The sequence below is a fragment of the Thalassophryne amazonica genome, chromosome 4 (assembly GCF_902500255.1).
Source record: "Thalassophryne amazonica chromosome 4, fThaAma1.1, whole genome shotgun sequence".
NCBI classification, from domain to species: Eukaryota; Metazoa; Chordata; class Actinopteri; order Batrachoidiformes; family Batrachoididae; genus Thalassophryne; species Thalassophryne amazonica.
The window spans coordinates 48,191,863-48,212,210 of NC_047106.1; the positions used below are offsets into that span (position 1 = coordinate 48,191,863).

General features: G+C 39.6%; 1 protein-coding gene across 1 annotated transcript in view; it reads right to left on the bottom strand.

Moving 5' to 3' along the window:
- LOC117508169 (calsyntenin-2-like) overlaps positions 1-20,348 on the bottom strand; it is a 1,041,373-nt gene that overhangs the window by 67,978 nt on the left and 953,047 nt on the right. The window contains exons 10-11 of the mRNA XM_034167838.1: positions 5,904-6,070; positions 1,718-1,866 (exon numbers count right to left, since the gene is read on the bottom strand). Coding sequence (XP_034023729.1) covers positions 1,718-1,866; positions 5,904-6,070 — 316 coding nt within the window. The remainder of the gene's footprint in view (positions 1-1,717; positions 1,867-5,903; positions 6,071-20,348) is intronic.

Here is a 20,348-nt window from a genome sequence, read left to right on the forward strand (position 1 = left end):
GTTGTACAAAAGCTTCAGATATCTGTCGCTGATAGATGACTGGAGTGCAGTTTGAAGCAGAAACGAGGTGAAAATCAGTGAACTGCGGCTGATGGTGCTCCAAAATGACGCATGCGCAGTGACGGCAGGGGTATCGATTTTTAGGGGGGACCGTTCGGTCAGTGACACCAGATCAGTTTTCCATGTGGAAAAAATGTAGGTTTACACACATTTTCAGCATCAATACAGTTGTTTTTGACATATACATTGTCGTCATGATGCATGAGCGTTTGCAATAATCAACTGCCAAACAAAGGAACGCAATTCTGATGGATCAAAACATGGAACATGGAACTGCAACCGTCCCTACTGCTGTCCTAACTTGGTCTGTCATACTTACTCGGGAAATTCGAGGAGACCTTGCAAATGTCAGATAAAGTTACATATTTATCTAAAGGCAGAAAAAGCTGAAAAAAAAAAAGATTCCTGAAACCTCCATGAGCAAAATTCAACATCATCTTAAGTCAATGAAAGCTAACAATTTAGCTCAAATCTTAGGAAGCTAAATTATGGTGTTTAAAATTAAGATTAAATTAAGCCTTACTAAATTAATCACCAAGCTAATTTCATAGATAAAGTCACAGAACTTTTGCCAAAGTACCTTAAACAAAAAGTTTGAAAATCTAAAGTTTGCAAGTAAAACTAAAATAAAATTAACCAAAACGAAAACGTGACAAGGAAAATCAGAGGTGTTCCTGGGCAAGCAGAGCGCTGCTTGAATGCATCATATTCACAAAAAGACGCATTGAATCCCACAGCGTTGTGTGACTACGATGACATTTTAAGGCACTGTAGTGGAGCAGTTGCAAACACGGAGCTGGAGCCAAAGAATGCCTGGAGTGTGGAGCAGCATACGAGGGCTGTCAATAAAGTAACGGTCCTTTTTATTTTTTTCAAAAACTATATGGATTTCATTCATATGTTTTTACGTCAGACATGCTTGAACCCTCGTGCGCATGCGTGAGTTTTTCCACGCCTGTCGGTGACGTCATTCGCCTGTGAGCACTCCTTGTGGGAGGAGTCGTCCAGCCCCTCGTCGGAATTCCTTTGTCTGAGAAGTTGCTGAGAGACTGGCGCGTTGTTTGATCAAAATTTTTTCTAAACCTGTGAGACACATCGAAGTGGACACGGTTCGAAAAATTAAGCTGGTTTTCAGTGAAAATTTTAACGGCTGATGAGAGATTTTGAGGTGATACTGTCGCTTTAAGGACTTCCCACGGTGCGAGACGTCGCTCAGCGCTCTCAGCCGCTGTCGTCAGCCTGTTCAAGCTGAAAACCTCCACATTTCAGGCTCTATTGATCCAGGACGTCGTGAGAGAACAGAGAAGTTTCAGAAGAAGTCGGTTTCAGCATTTTATCCGGATATTCCACTGTTAAAGGAGATTTTTTTAATGAAAGACGTGCGGACGGGTCCGCGCGTCGGGACGCAGCCGACGCGGCGCGGCGGCACAGGAAAATATAAATATTATATAATCTTTGAAGGATTACGTCAAAACTACTTCATGGATTCTCACCAAATTTTCACCACGGATACACATTAGGCCATGGAAGACTCCATTAAATTTTGGAGGTGATCCAGATCCAAATCGGATTCTGGATAAAGATTTCAAATTCGTAAAAGGATGACATGGAAAAAAAAAACAAAACAAAAAAAAAACCAAACAGCTGTTATACGCACTGGACAGCAGTAGAGATGTGCAGACGTCGGACTCCTGGTGTGGGAAACTGGCGTGAGTTTATGTAAGAAACCTTTCTCACAGCAGCATTCATTTTCTCCATGTCTTCTCCCTCCATTACCAGGATGGACTGGGCTGGATTAAAGTGGAACTGAAGAAAGACCAAAAAACAAACACAACAAACCAACAAAAAAAGTTTATTTACATGAGATGTCTGTACTACATTTGTATGTCCTGCTAATGTAGGCATGTCAAAACAGCTATACAAGTAAATAAATTTTCTGTGTTTTTGTTGATTTTCAGGAACTATATATAAAGTCACAAATGAAAGAAAAAGACTCACAGAAGGCACAGAAAAAAAACAAACAAATATCTGAGTAATGAAGTCATTCAGATTTTAAAAGCCTGCCAACTGTTGTGACATTCTGCTTAATCCTCTCAAAGTGTGAAGTATGTGATATGGCTTTAGTGCATCACATATAAAATCTCCCAGGAGAATGCGTGAGGCATTTCAGCTGATTTGAAGTGGGAGTACAAAAAAAATTCCCCTCTTTAAAAGAGAACTCCATAAGTTTTAAAAATCACAGAAAATGCATGTGTTCACTTCAGTATTGGTGCTCATATAGACTCCTGCATCCTGTAAGTTGTCACCACCCATCTGACATCTGTCTCCTTTTAATTTAAGGAAAACTCTGAATTGTCAATTTGAACATTTTGTTTCTAATTGATTTTTTTTTTTTTTTTTTTTTTTTTTTTTTTACTGAACTGGTCTGCATCCCTGCAAAAGAAGCTACAGTATTTAGATATTTAAGTATATTTTCCCCTAAGAAAGCTCCTGGATCAGTTTCACTGACTGTAGCAGAGATTTCCCAGTTTGATCTTCTCGGAATTAGCCGATGTGGATAGAGTTGTGAAAGATGCAAACTAGGAAGGCACGAGGACTTGTTTGGGAATCGCTTGCATCTGTTTACACAGACTTAAAACTTCCATGATGAATTAATCCCATTAGACTGCCTCCGCCGCAGCAATCGCTTCACTTTGAGAAACTAGAAGAGTGCTGGAACACCTCGGTGAAGGCTGAACAGTTCTTAAAATTGGCATCGGGATTGCATTTTGAATTCAGTCAACATATTTACTGAAAATTAATTAGATCTGTGCAGCAATATCAGGGGCCTTCACGGCACTGGTGTTCCATCCAGGAGGAGTTGCAGACTCTCATCCACTTCATGCTACGAACTCTGGACACAAGCACCAGCATGACCGGGCCTCAGGGACTATATAGGGCTTACTTCTTACTCTGCATAGTGGAAGCCCAACTGCTTGTTGAGCTACCCACTCTAAATTCTGTTTATGAAATGTCTGTGGATTCAAGGTCTTTCCTCCTTTAAAGTAAGTTTCTTGGTCTCCTACTAGAACCGCGGTGAGCTTCCCTCTATTTCTGAAAATTCCCTCGCAGCGGCAGTATTTTGGCTCTCCATAGGGCTCTCCGTGCACTCCCTCTCTCTGTCAGTTACTTTCTGTCTCCTCTCATCTCCTGTTGTCTGTCGCCATGTTGCTCCTTCCAGCGTGCTATTCTCCTCTGATTGTGCTGTGCCGGGCCTCCACCTGCTAGGCTAAATGCACTCTTTAAACCTCCCGCAAGCTTATAGGAAGCAGACAAGTGCACGGCTAAAAAAGAAAATGAAACAGCTTTTAAAAGACAGACTAATCTGTCCCAAAAGAGGTTGTTCTTCTTTCACTCCTCCCCCAGCTCATCCTGCTTCCACCCCACAAAAGGCTGGCAGAGATTGCTCTGCTGCACTACAGTGAAAGAACTTGAGCTACAAAGGTTAAAGCGAGATAGTGGGCGGGTACAGGGGATGGCACTGGGTCGGCAAAAACCCCCATCGGTCTTCCCTGCCCTCAATCTTTCACGGTGCAGGGTGATTGATTAGCTGGCAGAAGGGAGAGAGTATAAGGTGAAGGTGTCAGGAGAGTTTTTTTTAGTGATTTAGCTGTTCCGATTTAAATAAACTGCACCCTCAGAGTCTGCTGGATATGCATCAATGTGTGTGTCCATGTCGTCTTCATGCACAGCTTCTATTTCAATGTGCATGTCAGAAAACAAGCTCTGAGAGAATGTTAGAACCCCCCCCAAAAAAAACAAACACAGCAGCATGGTTCTTGTTTCATATGGTGAGTGTAAATTCAGAAACACTGAATGAGAAGTGTAATTTTATTATAAATAAACAGAAATGTAGCATGTCCAGCAACATGGAGCCAACATTCAGACAAACTAAATCTTTCCTGTAATATGCATGAAGGGCTGGTATGATTTAAATCATGATTTGAATCGCTGTTTAAAAAAAATCATCAAATATATATATATATATATATATATATATATATATATATATATATATATATATATATATATTAGAAATCTGTACTTAAAACATCACCGAAATATTAAATCAGTACCATTAATTAATGGTAACATTAATTAATGGTACTTGTACATGTCGTATGTGCACTTTTATAATTGAACATGTTAATAAAGATTTTAACTAATATTATTTGTATAGTCTCATTTAGAAGAGTGAAATAAATAAAAAATGAAAAAGTCTATTTAAATCAATAAAAATTGATTTAAATTGAAAAAAAAAAATCATGATTTTTTTGAAAAAAAGTATTTTTTTTAAACCAGCTCTGTACATAAACTGCTGTCACAAGAGAAGCAGATTTTTGAACTTCTTATTTAGTTCACTGTATCCTTTTGTTTTTGGTGTGAAATTATTTTCAACATCCAAAACCCATTTCAGACAGTGAGGTGGCTTGGTGGTTAACAGGATCTCCCCGTGTTTGTGTGGGTTCCCTGCAGATGCTGTACATTCCTCCAAAGTCTAAAGACATGCCAGTTAGGTGAACTAGTGACTGTAAACTGACCACAGGTGTGAATGTGTTTGTCATAGCCCTGTGATAGACTGGTGGCCTGTCCAGGGTATACTGCGCTTCTCGCTCAATGACCTCTGGGATATACTCCAGCACCATTACAGCCCCCACCACCACATCACCATTAATTGGAATAGGCGGGACTTCTGCACTACATTTAATTGTGATTCTTTATATTTGGTAAATGCAACAATTGTGCTAACCGTTTTACTGAAACACAACAACATGATATTTGATCAGAGTGAAAAGGTCAAACCTACAGGAAGTAAGCAGTTCAGGTCTGAGTATTTCAAGCTACAAATTTGCTCTCTATCCTCTGTGATTACTGAGATCTGAGTCATGGCTTCCACCTACAGCACGGGTGTTATTATTAGTTTCCACCCAGTGTAGTTAATAGTTTCACTTTTCCGTCAACACCAAATATACTTACACTCATGAATGCCCCATGGGAGCATTAGTCTAAAAATGAGATGTAGTCCGGTGATGCAATGGATCAATGACTTTTTTCGTCGCGTGAAAGTGTTTGGGCTTGAGACCATCTAAAATCATGTCTAAAATCTAGCACTGTGTAGCACTGCATTTAAAAAGAGCAACACTCAGATGCATCTTACATAAGTGGGTTCATCACACACATATACACTCGGTCCATAGCTATGTGCAGTAGCGCAGAATAGGACCATGGAACTGAAGTGAACATACAGCGGCCAAGAAAAGCCACAAAACTTCCAAATTAAGAGGAAATGCAGAAAACATAATGCAGAACACAAACAAATGCAATGTACAGCACATGCAACAATCTCATTTGATAACATATCTGCTACAAATTCACACAACACATGCAAAAACACTGATGCATTTAGAAATAGCCACGACAGAAGAACTGGCAACAAAAAAACATATTTCTGCTCTGACTCATTCACTCTAAATGCAGTGGATGGAAATCTTATAAGCAATTAAAATACTTAAATTTTAGCAGATGGCCGAAGTACTGCATTCTACAGCACAAGAGCAGAAGTGCTCTCATGATTGATAGGATGAAGGTGCTGGACATAAAAAGTGACAAGTGTATCACCTAGCAATAGCCCTGCGTGCTTTGCACCAGGTGGAAGATAGCCCTTGGTGTGTTTAGAATAACTCAAGTTAGATTATTTGAAAAATGTTTCAAGCTTTTGCTCCTTTCTGGATGACTCTGTGCACATTGGGGTGTGTGTGTGTGTGTGTGTGTGTGTGTGCGCGCGTGTGCACGACCACATGTACCTTGATGCTCTTATCCAGGCTCTCCAGCGAGTTGATATCTAATCCTTCTTTGCAAGCCTGCAGACAGGAAATGACTTTCTGACTCTCGATCTTGCCAGGTCGGATGGTCAGTCCTGATAGGCTGCCCCGGAAATACTGAGTAAACCGTGGCTTGGTCACCTCCCCACCTGCACACGCAAACACATTAAAAAACAAAAACCACTGTATAATCGAAATCCTTAAATTCTGTGAGTATTTCAGAAACACATTTGGCTGTCATTATTCTTTGTGCTGTTGTGAAGCACTAAATGTCCCGAGGAAAACTTATTATTGAACACTTTCTCATTAAAAAAGAAATATGGCACATCTGGAGCATTCTTAATTGTCCTTTCCTATCAGTGCTTTGAGAAACAATATGGGCTCAGTAGTTTTGGACAAAACAATATTCATATAAGCTTTTTATGCAGTCAGCACACTGGGTCAATAAAACATCCACTAATCTTTGTGTAATCATCCAAGTTATAAAACCTTTGCTAGGTGGATTCAGATCGAGCATTATGAATGTGTCTGGGCTCCAATTTAGAGTCTGTGGGGGCAATACACTATTTAAAACCTTTTTATTGCTCCAGTACAAAGACCTTTGGCAAGGAGATGCTTGCTTTTCTTTTCCTGATGAACTTTCAAGAACTGATTTTCTTTTTTGCTGAAGTCAAAGTTCCCTAATTAATTTTATATTTATTTCAAAATGTCATTATGCAGATGCCTGATTCTACAAAGGAGCTGTTTCAGAACAGCAATTGCATAACCTTTTAAAAACAAAAACCCTGTAAACTACTTCCTCTTATGGCAAAATGCAGTGATGGTGACCTTTCTTTAATAGACAAAGCTGGGCCCCTCCTGCCTCCACAAACCGAGTGGTTTGAATACACGGTGTTTGGGTTTCCTATACTCATGCAGCCAGGCTGAAAAAGATGAACAAGTCTAGTGTGAAAACAGTTGGGTATCAGGACAAGGTGGGACCTTGTAATTATTCTGCACATTGAAACTGATTGTAGCTATGTCTACAACATCTCTCCAGGGAGGAACTTTCTAATGTGGGAGTTAGAGCAAAGTCCTGCATAGGGATGGGTATTGATAAGATTTTATCGATATCAATGGCATTATCGATTCTGCTTATCGATCCGGTTCCTTATCGATTCCCTTATCAATACCTCTTGTGAATTTTCTGTGTACTAAAAGTAGGCTTTACAGGTTTTCTATGTATTTTATTGAGTCTTAAAGTAAAATATGAAATTGATCACTGGATCATTGATCTCTGGACATAAATAAAAATAAACAAAATCTGTAGTTTTTGGCAAAAGCATTTCCTTTCAGACATTTTGGCATGAATGTCACTCCATACCTCTGAGCTGAGCTCAGCCGGCTGCTTCACGTCTGCGCAGGATGTCTCATTTTGACCCTTGTGGAACTCCATAATTAACCTTAGTCCGTGAAGAAGCCTCCCCATTTACATGAACAAATTGTAATCTATTAGATAAATATGATTCAAACCACTGCAGCGCAGTGCCTTTAATACCTATGGCATGCTCTAATATCTGTAATAAAATTTTATGGTCAACAGTATCAAAAGCTGCACTGAGGTCTAACAGGACAAGCACAGAGATGAGTCCACTGTCTGTGGCCATAAGAAGATCATTTGTAACCTTCACTAATGCTGTTTCTGTACTATGATGAATTCTGAAACCTGACAGACTCTTCAAATAAACCATTCCTCTGCAGATGATCAGTTAGCTGTTTTACAACTACCCTTTCAAGAATTTCTGAGAGAAAAGGAAGGTTGGAGATTGGCCTATAATTAGCTAAGATAGCTGGGTCAATTGATGGCTTTTTAAGTAATGGTTTAATTACTGCCACCTTAAAAGCCTGTGGTACATAGCCAAGTAATAAAGATACATTGATCATATTTAAGATCGAAGCATTAATTAACGGTAGGGCTTCCTTGAGCAGCCTGGTAGGAATGGGGTCTAACAGACATGTTGATGGTTTGGAGGAAGTGACTAATGAAAGTAACTCAGACAGAACAATCGGAGAGAAAGAGTCTAACCAAATACCAGCATTACTGAAAGCAGCCGAACATAAAGATATGTCTTTGGGATGGTTATGAATAATTTTTTCTCCAATAGTTCAAATTTAATGCTAACTTTAACACTAAAAATGCCAGACATGCTAATGCGTTAGCATCTGTCTCATTTTTAAGTTATAAAATACATCTATCAACTGCTTCAGAAGACATTAACAGGTCGATTTAACATAAAAAAGGTAAATAATACTCACAGACATATGCTCTTTAGGGTTTTATTGGGGGAAAATTAAGATAATGAATCAACGAAGCAGTAGATCGAAGCACTGCTTTGATTGGGTCAAGGTTCAAAGCAAAGCCATGCAGCAGAAAAGTTGATTACAGACCACTGTGGTGTATGTAATCAATGTAGAGAAATCACAAACACCCCCCAAAACAACGGCCACTCTAAATGCAAAAGACCTCTTTTGACAATTATAAAGTTTCCAATTCACCTAACCTGCATGTCTTTAAATGTGGGAGGAAACTGGAGCATCCGGAGAAAATCCACACACACGGGGAGACCCCCCCCCCACACACACACACACTCACACACAGTATAAAAGGCCCTCTGAGATCAGTCTACCACAACCGACAGAACCCAAATTGCAGGCTGTGCAAATATGCCCCAGAGACAGTCCAACACATGGCAGCAGGATGCAAGCTTGGACATCGTATACTGAGAGACACAAGCAAGTGCCAGGAATCATGTACAGGAACATTCGTGCCACATAAAAGTCCCTAAGTCCCGATGGAAGATGAAACCAAAGGTGGTTGAGAATGACGGGGCCAAAGTGCTGTGGGGCAAGCAGCTGCTGGCCAACCAACCAGACATAGTGGTGGTTCACAAGGGAAAGAAGACCACAGTTGTGATTGATGTGGCAATCCCAGCTGACAGCAAAATCAGACAAAAGGAGCACGAGAAAATCAAGAAGCACCAAGAGCTGAAGGAGTAACTGGAGCAGATGTGGAAGATAAAGTCCAAAGTGATCCAAGTGTATGTTATAGGAGCACTAGGAGCTGCAAGCCCCAAATTGGAAGAGTGGCTCCAGAAAAAGACAGGCACATCAGATGTCTCTGTCGAGAAGAATGCAGTCCTAGTGACAGCTAAGATACTACACAGAACCCTCAGACTCTCAGACCTCTGCTAGAGGACCCGAGTAGTCTTGTATAAAGTACCTCAAAGTGATAACTGAGTGAAAGTACAAGTATCTTACCATAAAAATATTTTGGTAAAAGTTAAAGTCTCCTTTAAAAATATTACTTGAGTAAAAGTCTTAAAGTATCTGACATTTACTGTACTTCAGTATTAAAAGTAAATTTCTCATATAAAATGTACTTTAAGTAAAAGTATTGAGTAAAAGTGAGCAGTTATATTAAATCATCATATTAACCAAGGACCAAGTAGTGGAGAGTGAAATGGCAACATGAAAAGAAAGTCAGGCTCTTGTTGAACAGAACAGTCATTTATAGCTACACAATTGTGCCAAATTTAAGGAAAATAAAAAAAACAACAACTTTGCAAGCATCACCACCACCAACCACTGCAAAGCAACCAAGTGTGGTTCTCTTTGTGCTCTCAAATCCAAAACGCGGCACCGCTTTTACACAGTGCTTCTTCACAAAAATTTCAAATAAAATAAATAAAACGAAACAGCCACGCTGGCCAGTTTTGTCAGGACTGAAGTTTTCCTCGTAAGTTTTCCTCTCCGATCTTGTGCTGGATTCCAGCGGGAGTCAATCCGTGTATATGTGTGTGTGCATCAGGATGTGCACGTTTGGAGTCCAGAGTGCAGATGAACCCCTTTTCATCCTCCACGGTCTCGTCTTCCTTAGCGGGGACGCAGATTCAACCTGTCATCTTTTATTTTTTTGTCTTTTAAACTTGTTTAATGTCAAAAACAGCACTTGATGCTTCCAAGGCACACCCCTGTGTTGTAGAGGACTGCATCTTCCCGGTACAGCGTACCACTGCGTTCTGGCTTTACATTCACCACTGCATTGCCCAATCGAATTTCTTCTACTTTTATACTGTATTAACGAGTAAAGAAGATGGTTAAGGGTAATGTATTGGAGTAAAAATATACATTTTATTGAGGAAATGTAGTGGAATAAAAGTGAAATTCGCCAGAAATGTAAATAACAAAGCAAAGTACAGATATGTCAGAATTCTACTTAAGTACAGTAACAAAGTATTATAGAGGGGCGAGGGACACACAGAGGGACATTATAGAGGGACACACACACACACACATACACAGGGTTGGGTAGGATTACTTTGAAATGTAATCCAAAAGTAATCAGATTACAAGTAATCCAAATGTATGTACATACATAGATGTAATCTACATGTATTCTTTCAAAATAATCCTACCCAACCTTGCGCGCGCACACACACACACACACACACACACACACACACACACACACACACACACACACACACACACACACACACACACACAACCCCAATTCCAATGAAGTTGGGACATTGTGTAAAATGTAAATAAAAACAGAATACAATGATTTGCATATCCTTTTCAACCTATATTCAGTTGAATACACCACAAAGACAAGATATTTAATGTTCAAACTGATAGACTTTATTGTTTTTGTGCAAATATTTGCTCATTTTGAAATGGATGCCTGCAACACGTTTCAAAAAATTCTGGGACAGTGGTATGTTTACCACTGTGTTACATCACCTTTCCTTCTAACAAGCGTTTGGGACACCAATTGTTGAAGCTTTGCAGGTGAAATTCTTTCCCATTCTTGCTTGATGTACGACTTCAGTTGTTCAACAGTCCAGGGTCTCTGTTGTCGTATTTTGCACCTCATAATGCACCACACATTTTCAATGGGCGACAGGTCTGGACTGCAGGCACGCCAGTCTAGTACTACGAAGCCACACTGTTGTAACACGTGCAGAATGTGGCTTGGCATTGTCTTGCTGAAATAAGCAGGGACGTCCCTGAAAAAGACCTTGCTTGGATGGCAGCATGTGTTGCTCCAAAACCTGGATGTAACTTTCAGCATTGATGGTGCCATCACAGACGTGTAAGTTGCCCATGCCATGGGCACTAACACACCCCAATACCATCACAGATGCTGGCTTTTTAACATAGCGCTGGTAACAATCTGAAAAATATCTGAAAAAACACAAAAATATCTTGTGTTTATGGTGTATTCAATTGAATATAGGTTTAAGAGGATTTGCAAATCATTGTATTCTTTATTTATTTACATTTTACACAATGTCCCAACTTCAGTGGAATTGGGGTCACCCTGTATATATGTATATATATATATATAAACACACACATATACAGGGTGACCCAAAACAACCCCCAGCATTGTGTTGTTTTTTTTTTTTGGTCACCCTATATAAATATATATAAATAACCTAGCCACATGGGGTGCACAGCCAGAACATTCTGAGTACCGGTGTTGTAGACTGAATGGTCTGCCCCTAAAAATCGGTCCACGTTTTGCATCTGCGCATGCATCATTTCAGACCACAGCAGCACGTCTGAGATGGAGTCTCTTCACCCAAAGCAATCAAATGAATCAATGGGATTATTAACCGTCAGATGATAAAGGTAAAACCTCTTAAATCATTCTAAAGTCAGTTTTAAGCAGAAACAAGGCAAAATTCCATGACGCTTTGAAATGTCCGACGTGCAGTGAACGAATCAGCTAGCAGCTCCTTTTGCCGCGGTGCACTGATCGCTTCCGCTGCCTTTTATGATGAAATAATGCTGAATTTATGTGGAAATGATTGTTGTACAAAAGCTTCAGATATCTGTTGCTAAGACAGATGATGACTGGAGTGCAGTTTGACGCAGAAACAAGGTGCTAATCCGTGAACCGCGTCATCGGGGGGGCGGGGGGGCGATTTTTAGGGGGACCATTCGGTCTGTGACACCAGCCCTCTCTGCTTTCCTAAGCAATTGTTGATTTTTTTTCACGTCATTATGTGCTTCGGAGCTTTACTGGACTGTAAATGCAGTTGGTCAGCGAAATCCTCAGTCAGACAGGCTGCGTGTGAACGTGAACACAGCCTGTGAAAAATACAGTTAAATCTACTGTGCACCCCGTTGATGAAAACTCCAAATGACTCAGAATAAAGGCATTTTTTTCAATAGTTTAACTTCATTTGCTTCAACTGCACATTATTATTATTTTTTTTTTTTTAGAAATACATGGACACATAGTTTAGCTTAGCTTTAAATACGCAATGAGTCTATTTCAGATGATCAGTGTAGACCCTCTTTTTCTTAAAATACTTTTTTTACTGTTAATACTATTTTGCTCAGTGTGCCACTTTGGAAAGTTGTAGCTTCTGCACTGATTAGTTCCTTACACGGCTGTGCGCATGCTCCGTGTCTTCTCAGTTTTTTGTGGGAGCGTTACTGCATCACAAATAGGCCTGACGTGTGCACTACGGCATTAAATGAAGGCTTCAGGCAAAGGATTTGCCTCAAACATTTCAAAGAAGCACTTATACATATGTACTACACAAAATATTAATTCATTTAATAATGCTATTATTCCTTAACATTTGTTTATTCAACATTGCAGCATATTTCTGTTGGAAACAATATTCACATTTTTAAAAAATGTGACACTGCTACTCATCTACATTTTAATCATAAGAAGAAGTTTAGCATGAGAGACTAAAACCCCTGACAAGCAGACAAGGCTTTGCACCTACACAGACTAACACTGACCTTGTCCTGTCTATAATTATGAGTTCTGATGGTTGCATTGCAGGTACAATTGCTCTAAAGACTCATGTTCTGGCCTCCAAACCAACAATGTGACTACAAGGTAACGTACTGCTGCGAAAGTGCAAGTGTTCCTCAGCCAGCCCATTCAGGGTAAAGAAATGTAAAAAAAAAAAAAAGAAAAGAAACATTTAAAACATGTCCTCTGAACTCTGTAAAGGCCAAAGCAGCAAGAGAAGTCTACAAACCACTCATTAGCTGAAAGGTTACTCGCTCTGGCTATCACAACTTCCCTTTTACATTCTTTTCATTTCAATTCATCCTGCTCCCTTCTCAACAATTTTGGAAATAGTCCACTAATGCACTACGGCTACAGGACCATTCTTGTGTCTAATAACATCTGTCAGCCAAAATAAATAAATAAATAAATCAATCAATCAATCAATCAATCCAAACAGGTTCACACATCAAGAGCTAAACAAGGACTGAGTGGAGGAACAACTGATGCACAGTGGTGGACTGAATCAGAAGAGTGCAAAGTAACTATGAATGGACATGAACCTTCCTAATATGGACCACATTATCAGTTATTATATAACGGCTGATTGGATCCTTGTCATTTATTTGGTGCTTAGTATGTCACGTGACATGGATTATTCGTCCCATTTGTGTTACATTGCATTTAAAGTGCAAATCTGGTTCCATACGTTTAGTACCATTGCACTCTGCACACACACATGCACACACACCTACACACACATGCACATACAACCACAGGCAAAAATTATGGAATCACCGGCCTCGGAGGATGTTCATTCAGTTGTTTAATTTTGTAGAAAAAAAGCAGATCACAGACATGACACAAAACTAAAGTCATTTCAAATGGCAACTTTCTGGCTTTAAGAAACACTATAAGAAATCAAGAAAAAAAAATTGTGGCAGTCAGTAACGGTTACTTTTTTAGACCAAGCAGAGGGAAAAAAATATGGACTCACTCAATTCTGAGGAATAAATTATGGAATCACCCTGTAAATTTTCATCCCCAAAACTAACACCTGCATCAAATCAGATCTGCTCGTTAGTCTGCATCTAAAAAGGAGTGATCACACCTTGGAGAGCTGTTGCACCAAGTGGACTGACATGAATCATGGCTCCAACACGAGAGATGTCAATTGAAACAAAGGAGAGGATTATCAAACTCTTAAAAGAGGGTAAATCATCACACAATGTTGCAAAAGATGTTGGTTGTTCACAGTCAGCTGCGTCTAAACTCTGGACCAAATACAAACAACATGGGAAGGTTGTTAAAGGCAAACATACTGGTAGACCAAGGAAGACATCAAAGCGTCAAGACAGAAAACTTAAAGCAATATGTCTCAAAAATCGAAAATGTACAACAAAACAAATGAGGAACGAATGGGAGGAAACTGGAGTCAACGTCTGTGACCGAACTGTAAGAAACCGCCTAAAGGAAATGGGATTTACATACAGAAAAGCTAAACGAAAGCCATCATTAACACCTAAACAGAAAAACAAGGTTACAATGGGCTAAGGAAAAGCAGTCGTGGACTGTGGATGACTGGATGAAAGTCATATTCAGTGATGAATCTCGAATCTGCATTGGGCAAGGTGATGATGCTGGAACTTTTGTTTGGTGCCGTTCCAATGAGATTTATAAAGATGACTGCCTGAAGAGAACATCTAAATTTCCACAGTCATTGATGATATGGGGCTGCATGTCAGGTAAAGGCACTGGGAAGATGGCTGTCATTACATCATCAATAAATGCACAAGTTTATGTTGATATTTTGGACACTTTTCTTATCCCATCAATTGAAAGGATGTTTGAGGATGATGAAATCATTTTTCAAGATGATAATGCATCTTGCCATAGAGCAAAAACTGTGAAAACATTCCTTGCAAAAAGACACATAGGGTCAATGTCATGGTCTTAATCCAATTGAAAATCTTTGGTGGAAGTTGAAGGTCCATGACAAGGCTCCAACCTGCAAAGCTAATCTGGCAACAGCAATCAGAGAAAGTTGGAGCCAGATTGATGAAGAGTACTGTTTGTCACTCATTACGTCCATGCCTCAGAGACTGCAAGCTGTTATAAAAGCCAGAAGTGGTGCAACAAAATACTAGTGATGTGTTGGAGCGTTCTTTTGTTTTTCATGATTCCATAATTTTTTCCTCAGAATTGAGTGATTCCATATTTTTTTCCCTCTGCTTGGTCTAAAAAAGTATGCGTTACTGACTGCCACAATTGTTTTTCCTGATTTCTTAAAGCCAAAAGTTGCCATTTGAAATGACTTTAGTTTTGTGTCATGTCTGTGATCTGCTTTTTTTCTACAAAATTAAACACCTGAATGAACATCCTCCGAGGCCGGTGATTCCATAATTTTTGCTAGGGGTTGTACACACGCACACACACACACACACACACACACACACACACACACACACACACACACACACACACACACACACACACACACACAACAAATCCACTGCGCTATAAGCCATCTGATGTGATTTTTTTTTTTGCGGCACTGAGGAAATACACAGTCTTTTTTTGGTAGTACATGCACGCACAAGCACCTTCCCACTTGTGTGAGCGCGCACCGCATACACGCTCACACAAGCCGGGGCAGCGCTTAAGCTTTGCTTTAAAACAAACATGGCGGAATTTGTTATGCTGATGGATGACGATTTGATGCATGGCATGGTGGACTTCATCGTCAGAATTATTTTTGGACTCCTATTTAAAGGCCATGTTGGATTGTTGATGTCAAAGTAGCAGTGATGCACCAAAGCTGGATTAATTTCTGACGTTCTGACAGAGGTACCAAAATGTAAGTCCCTTTTCTGTTTTTTGTAAGTTTCTATAATATAAAATGACAAGGATCTATTTTAGCTGTTATATAAAACAAATAATGAATGGTTTTACATTCTTTCAATGGAACGAATATTTAATTCGCTGAAAGCTGGAACATACCATTCAGCTTTCACCTCATAAAATATTTGTACCATTGAACTCATAAACATTAATTACTTCTATACTTAACAATGTTAGATTTTTAGCAAGTTTTATCACATTCTAATACACTTTCTATTACTGTAGATGATAAGTGGAAGCAGGCAGAAATACTGACCTTTGATATACTTTTAGAATTTACCCTTTGAAAATCCATACCTAGAAAAGACATTACCTCTAATGGCAGTAATTGCATAGTGTTTATATGTCCGATCAACCTAAACTAGGTTGTTGTTCCATGCAGTTTCTTGAAAACAGATCAAGATATGAGCCTATGAATACAGTATGAGAGCACCGTTGCACACAAAGAAGTGCTGTGCTGCTTATACATTCTCTCCACAACAAGTCTGCAAATCATACAGAATTCAGCAGTCAGGGTGCTTACATTTATATGGAAGAACCAATATATACCACTTATCCTTGCCATTGCATTCGCTCCCAATGTTTAGTTTTTGCCATATTTGTTCCACTCAGTTGAGATCTGTTCACTGACTGAGCCATACAATGATTTAGTGTTTTGTTCCAATTATGAGATGGCATTTTTTTTCTTGGAAATACACATGAAAACAATGGGGTCATTTTATATTCAGGAAGTAGGCAAGTGTCACAATACAGCTGCAACAGTGGGTGGCGCTACTCATGAAATTAGCTGTCCCACAGGACTGAAGAGAGTTGACGCCACCCTGTCCAGCCTTTTATGGAAGCAGCTGGAAAGGACCCGCCCCTCGAGCTTTCTATAGATGTAGATGGATGGGTACTAAGTTTTTATTTCTTTATTCACAAACTTTTATAAACAAAGTTCTAGAATAAAATAGAACAAATACACCAAAAAGAAATAAATAAAAACAGCACCCGGCCTTTACCCTGTACACAGGTGTGTAATTATAACTGTACATTCCTATTCCCTGAGTTCTATAATTTGTTGTGTAAGTCTGAATACCTCTTCATCAAAATTATACTGCCAAGACGCACAAACACTACTAATGTCACACTGAAACTTGTACAAAAGATATGTCATGTTTGCACCAATTATGGAACGGGAGCCTAAAAGACCAAACTGCTAATTGTACTTAAAACACCATTATCACTATTATGCATCTTAAAACATAAATTTTATACAATGCTTTGCAAAATACAGCTCAATACTCATACAATGTGCAAGATATGGCAAAATATTACAATGTGTGGTATATGGTACACGCCGGACTTTACATATAGCCTTTCTCCAAGCACAATAAACATTTTCAATTACATTTGAGTACACAGGAAGAATTTGGCCACCATAAAATGCAGTACAATACTTGTGAAACAACTCATTACTGATGATGGTGTTAGCATTTTTGAAATCAGCAAAAAAAACAAAAAACAAAACATATTACACTGACAACTGAAATCAGCCACACATTTGCCAGCAGTTAAATTAAAAATATCTTCATGAAGTTCATGACCAAAGTAAGTACACAGGAATGGCCCCTTCACACATAGTGTGAAGTTTGGATGGCGTTTGAACGAAAATGGCAAAACAGTTCAAAATTAGCGCACCACGAAACATTGCGCAGACAGGCAGGCCAACACAAACCCGGTGCGAGAGTTCGTGCGTGCACCGGTGTCTTTTGAGCACATTGCACCGCTTATGTGGAGGAAATATAAAAAAAACAACCAGTACCTGTGGGACCACATCACGCCGCTTATGTAGAATATATATACATATATATATATACATACATACATACATATATATATATATATACATATATATATATACATACATACATACATACATATATATATACATATATATATATACATACATACATATATACATATATATATACATATATATATATACATACATACATATATACATATATATATATATATATATATATATATATATATATATATATATATATATATATATATATATATATTTAGTTACTTCATCCAGGGGGTCGTTTTGTCCGTTGGGGTTTTACATAATTATTGTATGGCCTTGCCTTACAATATAAAGCGCCTTGGGGCAACTGTTTGTTGTGATTTGGTGCTATATAAAAAAAATTGATTGATTGATCCAAACCATCAACATGTTTATTAGACCCCATTCCTACCAGGCTGCTCAAGGAAGCCCTACCATTATTTAATGCTTCGATCTTAAATATGATCAATCTATCTTTGTTAGTTGGCTATGTACCACAGGCTTTTAAGGTGGCAGTAATTAAACCATCACTTAAAAAGCCATCACTTGACCCAGCTATCTTAGCTAATTATAGGCCAATCTCCAACCTTCCTTTTCTCTCAAAAATTCTTGAAAGGGTAGTTGTAAAACAGCTAACTGATCATCTGCAGAGGAATGGTCTATTTGAAGAGTTTCAGTCAGGTTTTAGAATTCATCATAGTACAGAAACAGCATTAGTGAAGGTTACAAATGATCTTCTTATGGCCTCGGACAGTGGACTCATCTCTGTGCTTGTTCTGTTAGACCTCAGTGCTGCTTTTGATACTGTTGACCATAAAATTTTATTACAGAGATTAGAGCATGCCATAGGCATTAAAGGCACTGCGCTGCGGTGGTTTGAATCATATTTGTCTAATAGATTACAATTTGTTCATGTAAATGGGGAATCTTCTTCACAGACTAAAGTTAATTATGGAGTTCCACAAGGTTCTGTGCTAGGACCAATTTTATTCACTTTATACATGCTTCCCTTAGGTAGTATTATTAGACGGTATTGCTTAAATTTTCATTGTTACGCAGATGATACCCAGCTTTATCTATCCATGAAGCCAGAGGACACACACCAATTAGCTAAACTGCAGGATTGTTTTACAGACATAAAGACATGGATGACCTCTAATTTCCTGCTTTTAAACTCAGATAAAACTGAAGTTATTGTACTTGGCCCCACAAATCTTAGAAACATGGTGTCTAACCAGATCCTTACTCTGGATGGTATTACCCTGACCTCTAGTAATACTGTGAGAAATCTTGGAGTCATTTTTGATCAGGATATGTCATTCAAAGCGCATATTAAACAAATATGTAGGACTGCTTTTTTGCATTTACGCAATATCTCTAAAATCAGAAAGGTCTTGTCTCAGAGTGATGCTGAAAAACTAATTCATGCATTTATTTCCTCTAGGCTGGACTATTGTAATTCATTATTATCAGGTTGTCTGAAAAGTTCCCTAAAAAGCCTTCAGTTAATTAAAAATGCTGCAGCTAGAGTACTAACGGGGACTAGAAGGAGAGAGCATATCTCACCCATATTGGCCTCTCTTCATTGGCTTCCTGTTAATTCTAGAATAGAATTTAAAATTCTTCTTCTTACTTATAAGGTTTTGCATAATCAGGTCCCATCTTATCTTAGGGACCTCGTAGTACCATATCACCCCAATAGAGCGCTTCGCTCTCAGACTGCAGGCTTACTTGTAGTTCCTAGGGTTTGTAAGAGTAGAATGGGAGGCAGAGCCTTCAGCTTTCAGGCTCCTCTCCTGTGGAACCAGCTCCCAATTCAGATCAGGGAGACAGACACCCTCTCTACTTTTAAGATTAGGCTTAAAACTTTCCTTTTTGCTAAAGCTTATAGTTAGGGCTGGATCAGGTGACCCTGAACCATCCCTTAGTTATGCTGCTATAGACATAGACTGCTGGGGGGTTCCCATGATGCACTGTTTCTTTCTCTTTTTGCTCTGTATGCACCACTCTGCATTTAATCATTAGTGATCGATCTCTGCTCCCCTCCACAGCATGTCTTTTTCCTGGTTCTCTCCCTCAGCCCCAACCAGTCCCAGCAGAGGACTGCCCCTCCCTGAGCCTGGTTCTGCTGGAGGTTTCTTCCTGTTAAAAGGGAGTTTTTCATGGAAAGAAAAGCGGAGGGACGCGCCACGGAGCCGTTCATTATGTGGGACAAAACCACCTCGGTGTTGGTCTCTCAGGACAGCTTTCAGGTGGATTTCAGACGGATTCCGGTTGCTTTCCAGTCGTGTGAATATCCGATTGTGATTGTGCATGAGCTGGACATGCCAGAACATGTCCCGTGAGGCTTCATCACGGCGTTGCTTTGCGCCGAGCGGCTGCACCGCGACGCGTGGAACTCCTCCGCACGTCTGTCTTAATGTGCCGGAAAAGTGCTGATGTCCACGTCTTTTCACAATTCCTGTGCTAGTCAGATGACATACCGGATCAAGACAGCGTCCAGTTTAAAAATGAACGGCACATTTCACTGTTACAGGAGTTTTTGTCATGGAAAGAGAAGCTGCTCCACCGCGCATCGCAGTGCAGCCGCTTGGCGCAAAGCAACGCCGTGATGAAGCCTTCCAGGACATGTTCTGGCATGTCCAGCTCATGCACAATCACAATCGGATAATCACACGACTGAAAAGCAACCGACAGCCGTCTGAAATCCACCTTTAAACCGTCCTGTGAGACCAACACCGAGATGGTTTTGTGCCGCGCCATGAGCGGCACGGTGGCGCGTCCCTCCGCTTCTTTTTCCATGAAAATAACTCCTGTAATGGTGAAATGTGCCGATAAAGTGCTGATGTCCACATCTTCTGCCTTTTTGTGAAAGTCAGACGAGGTC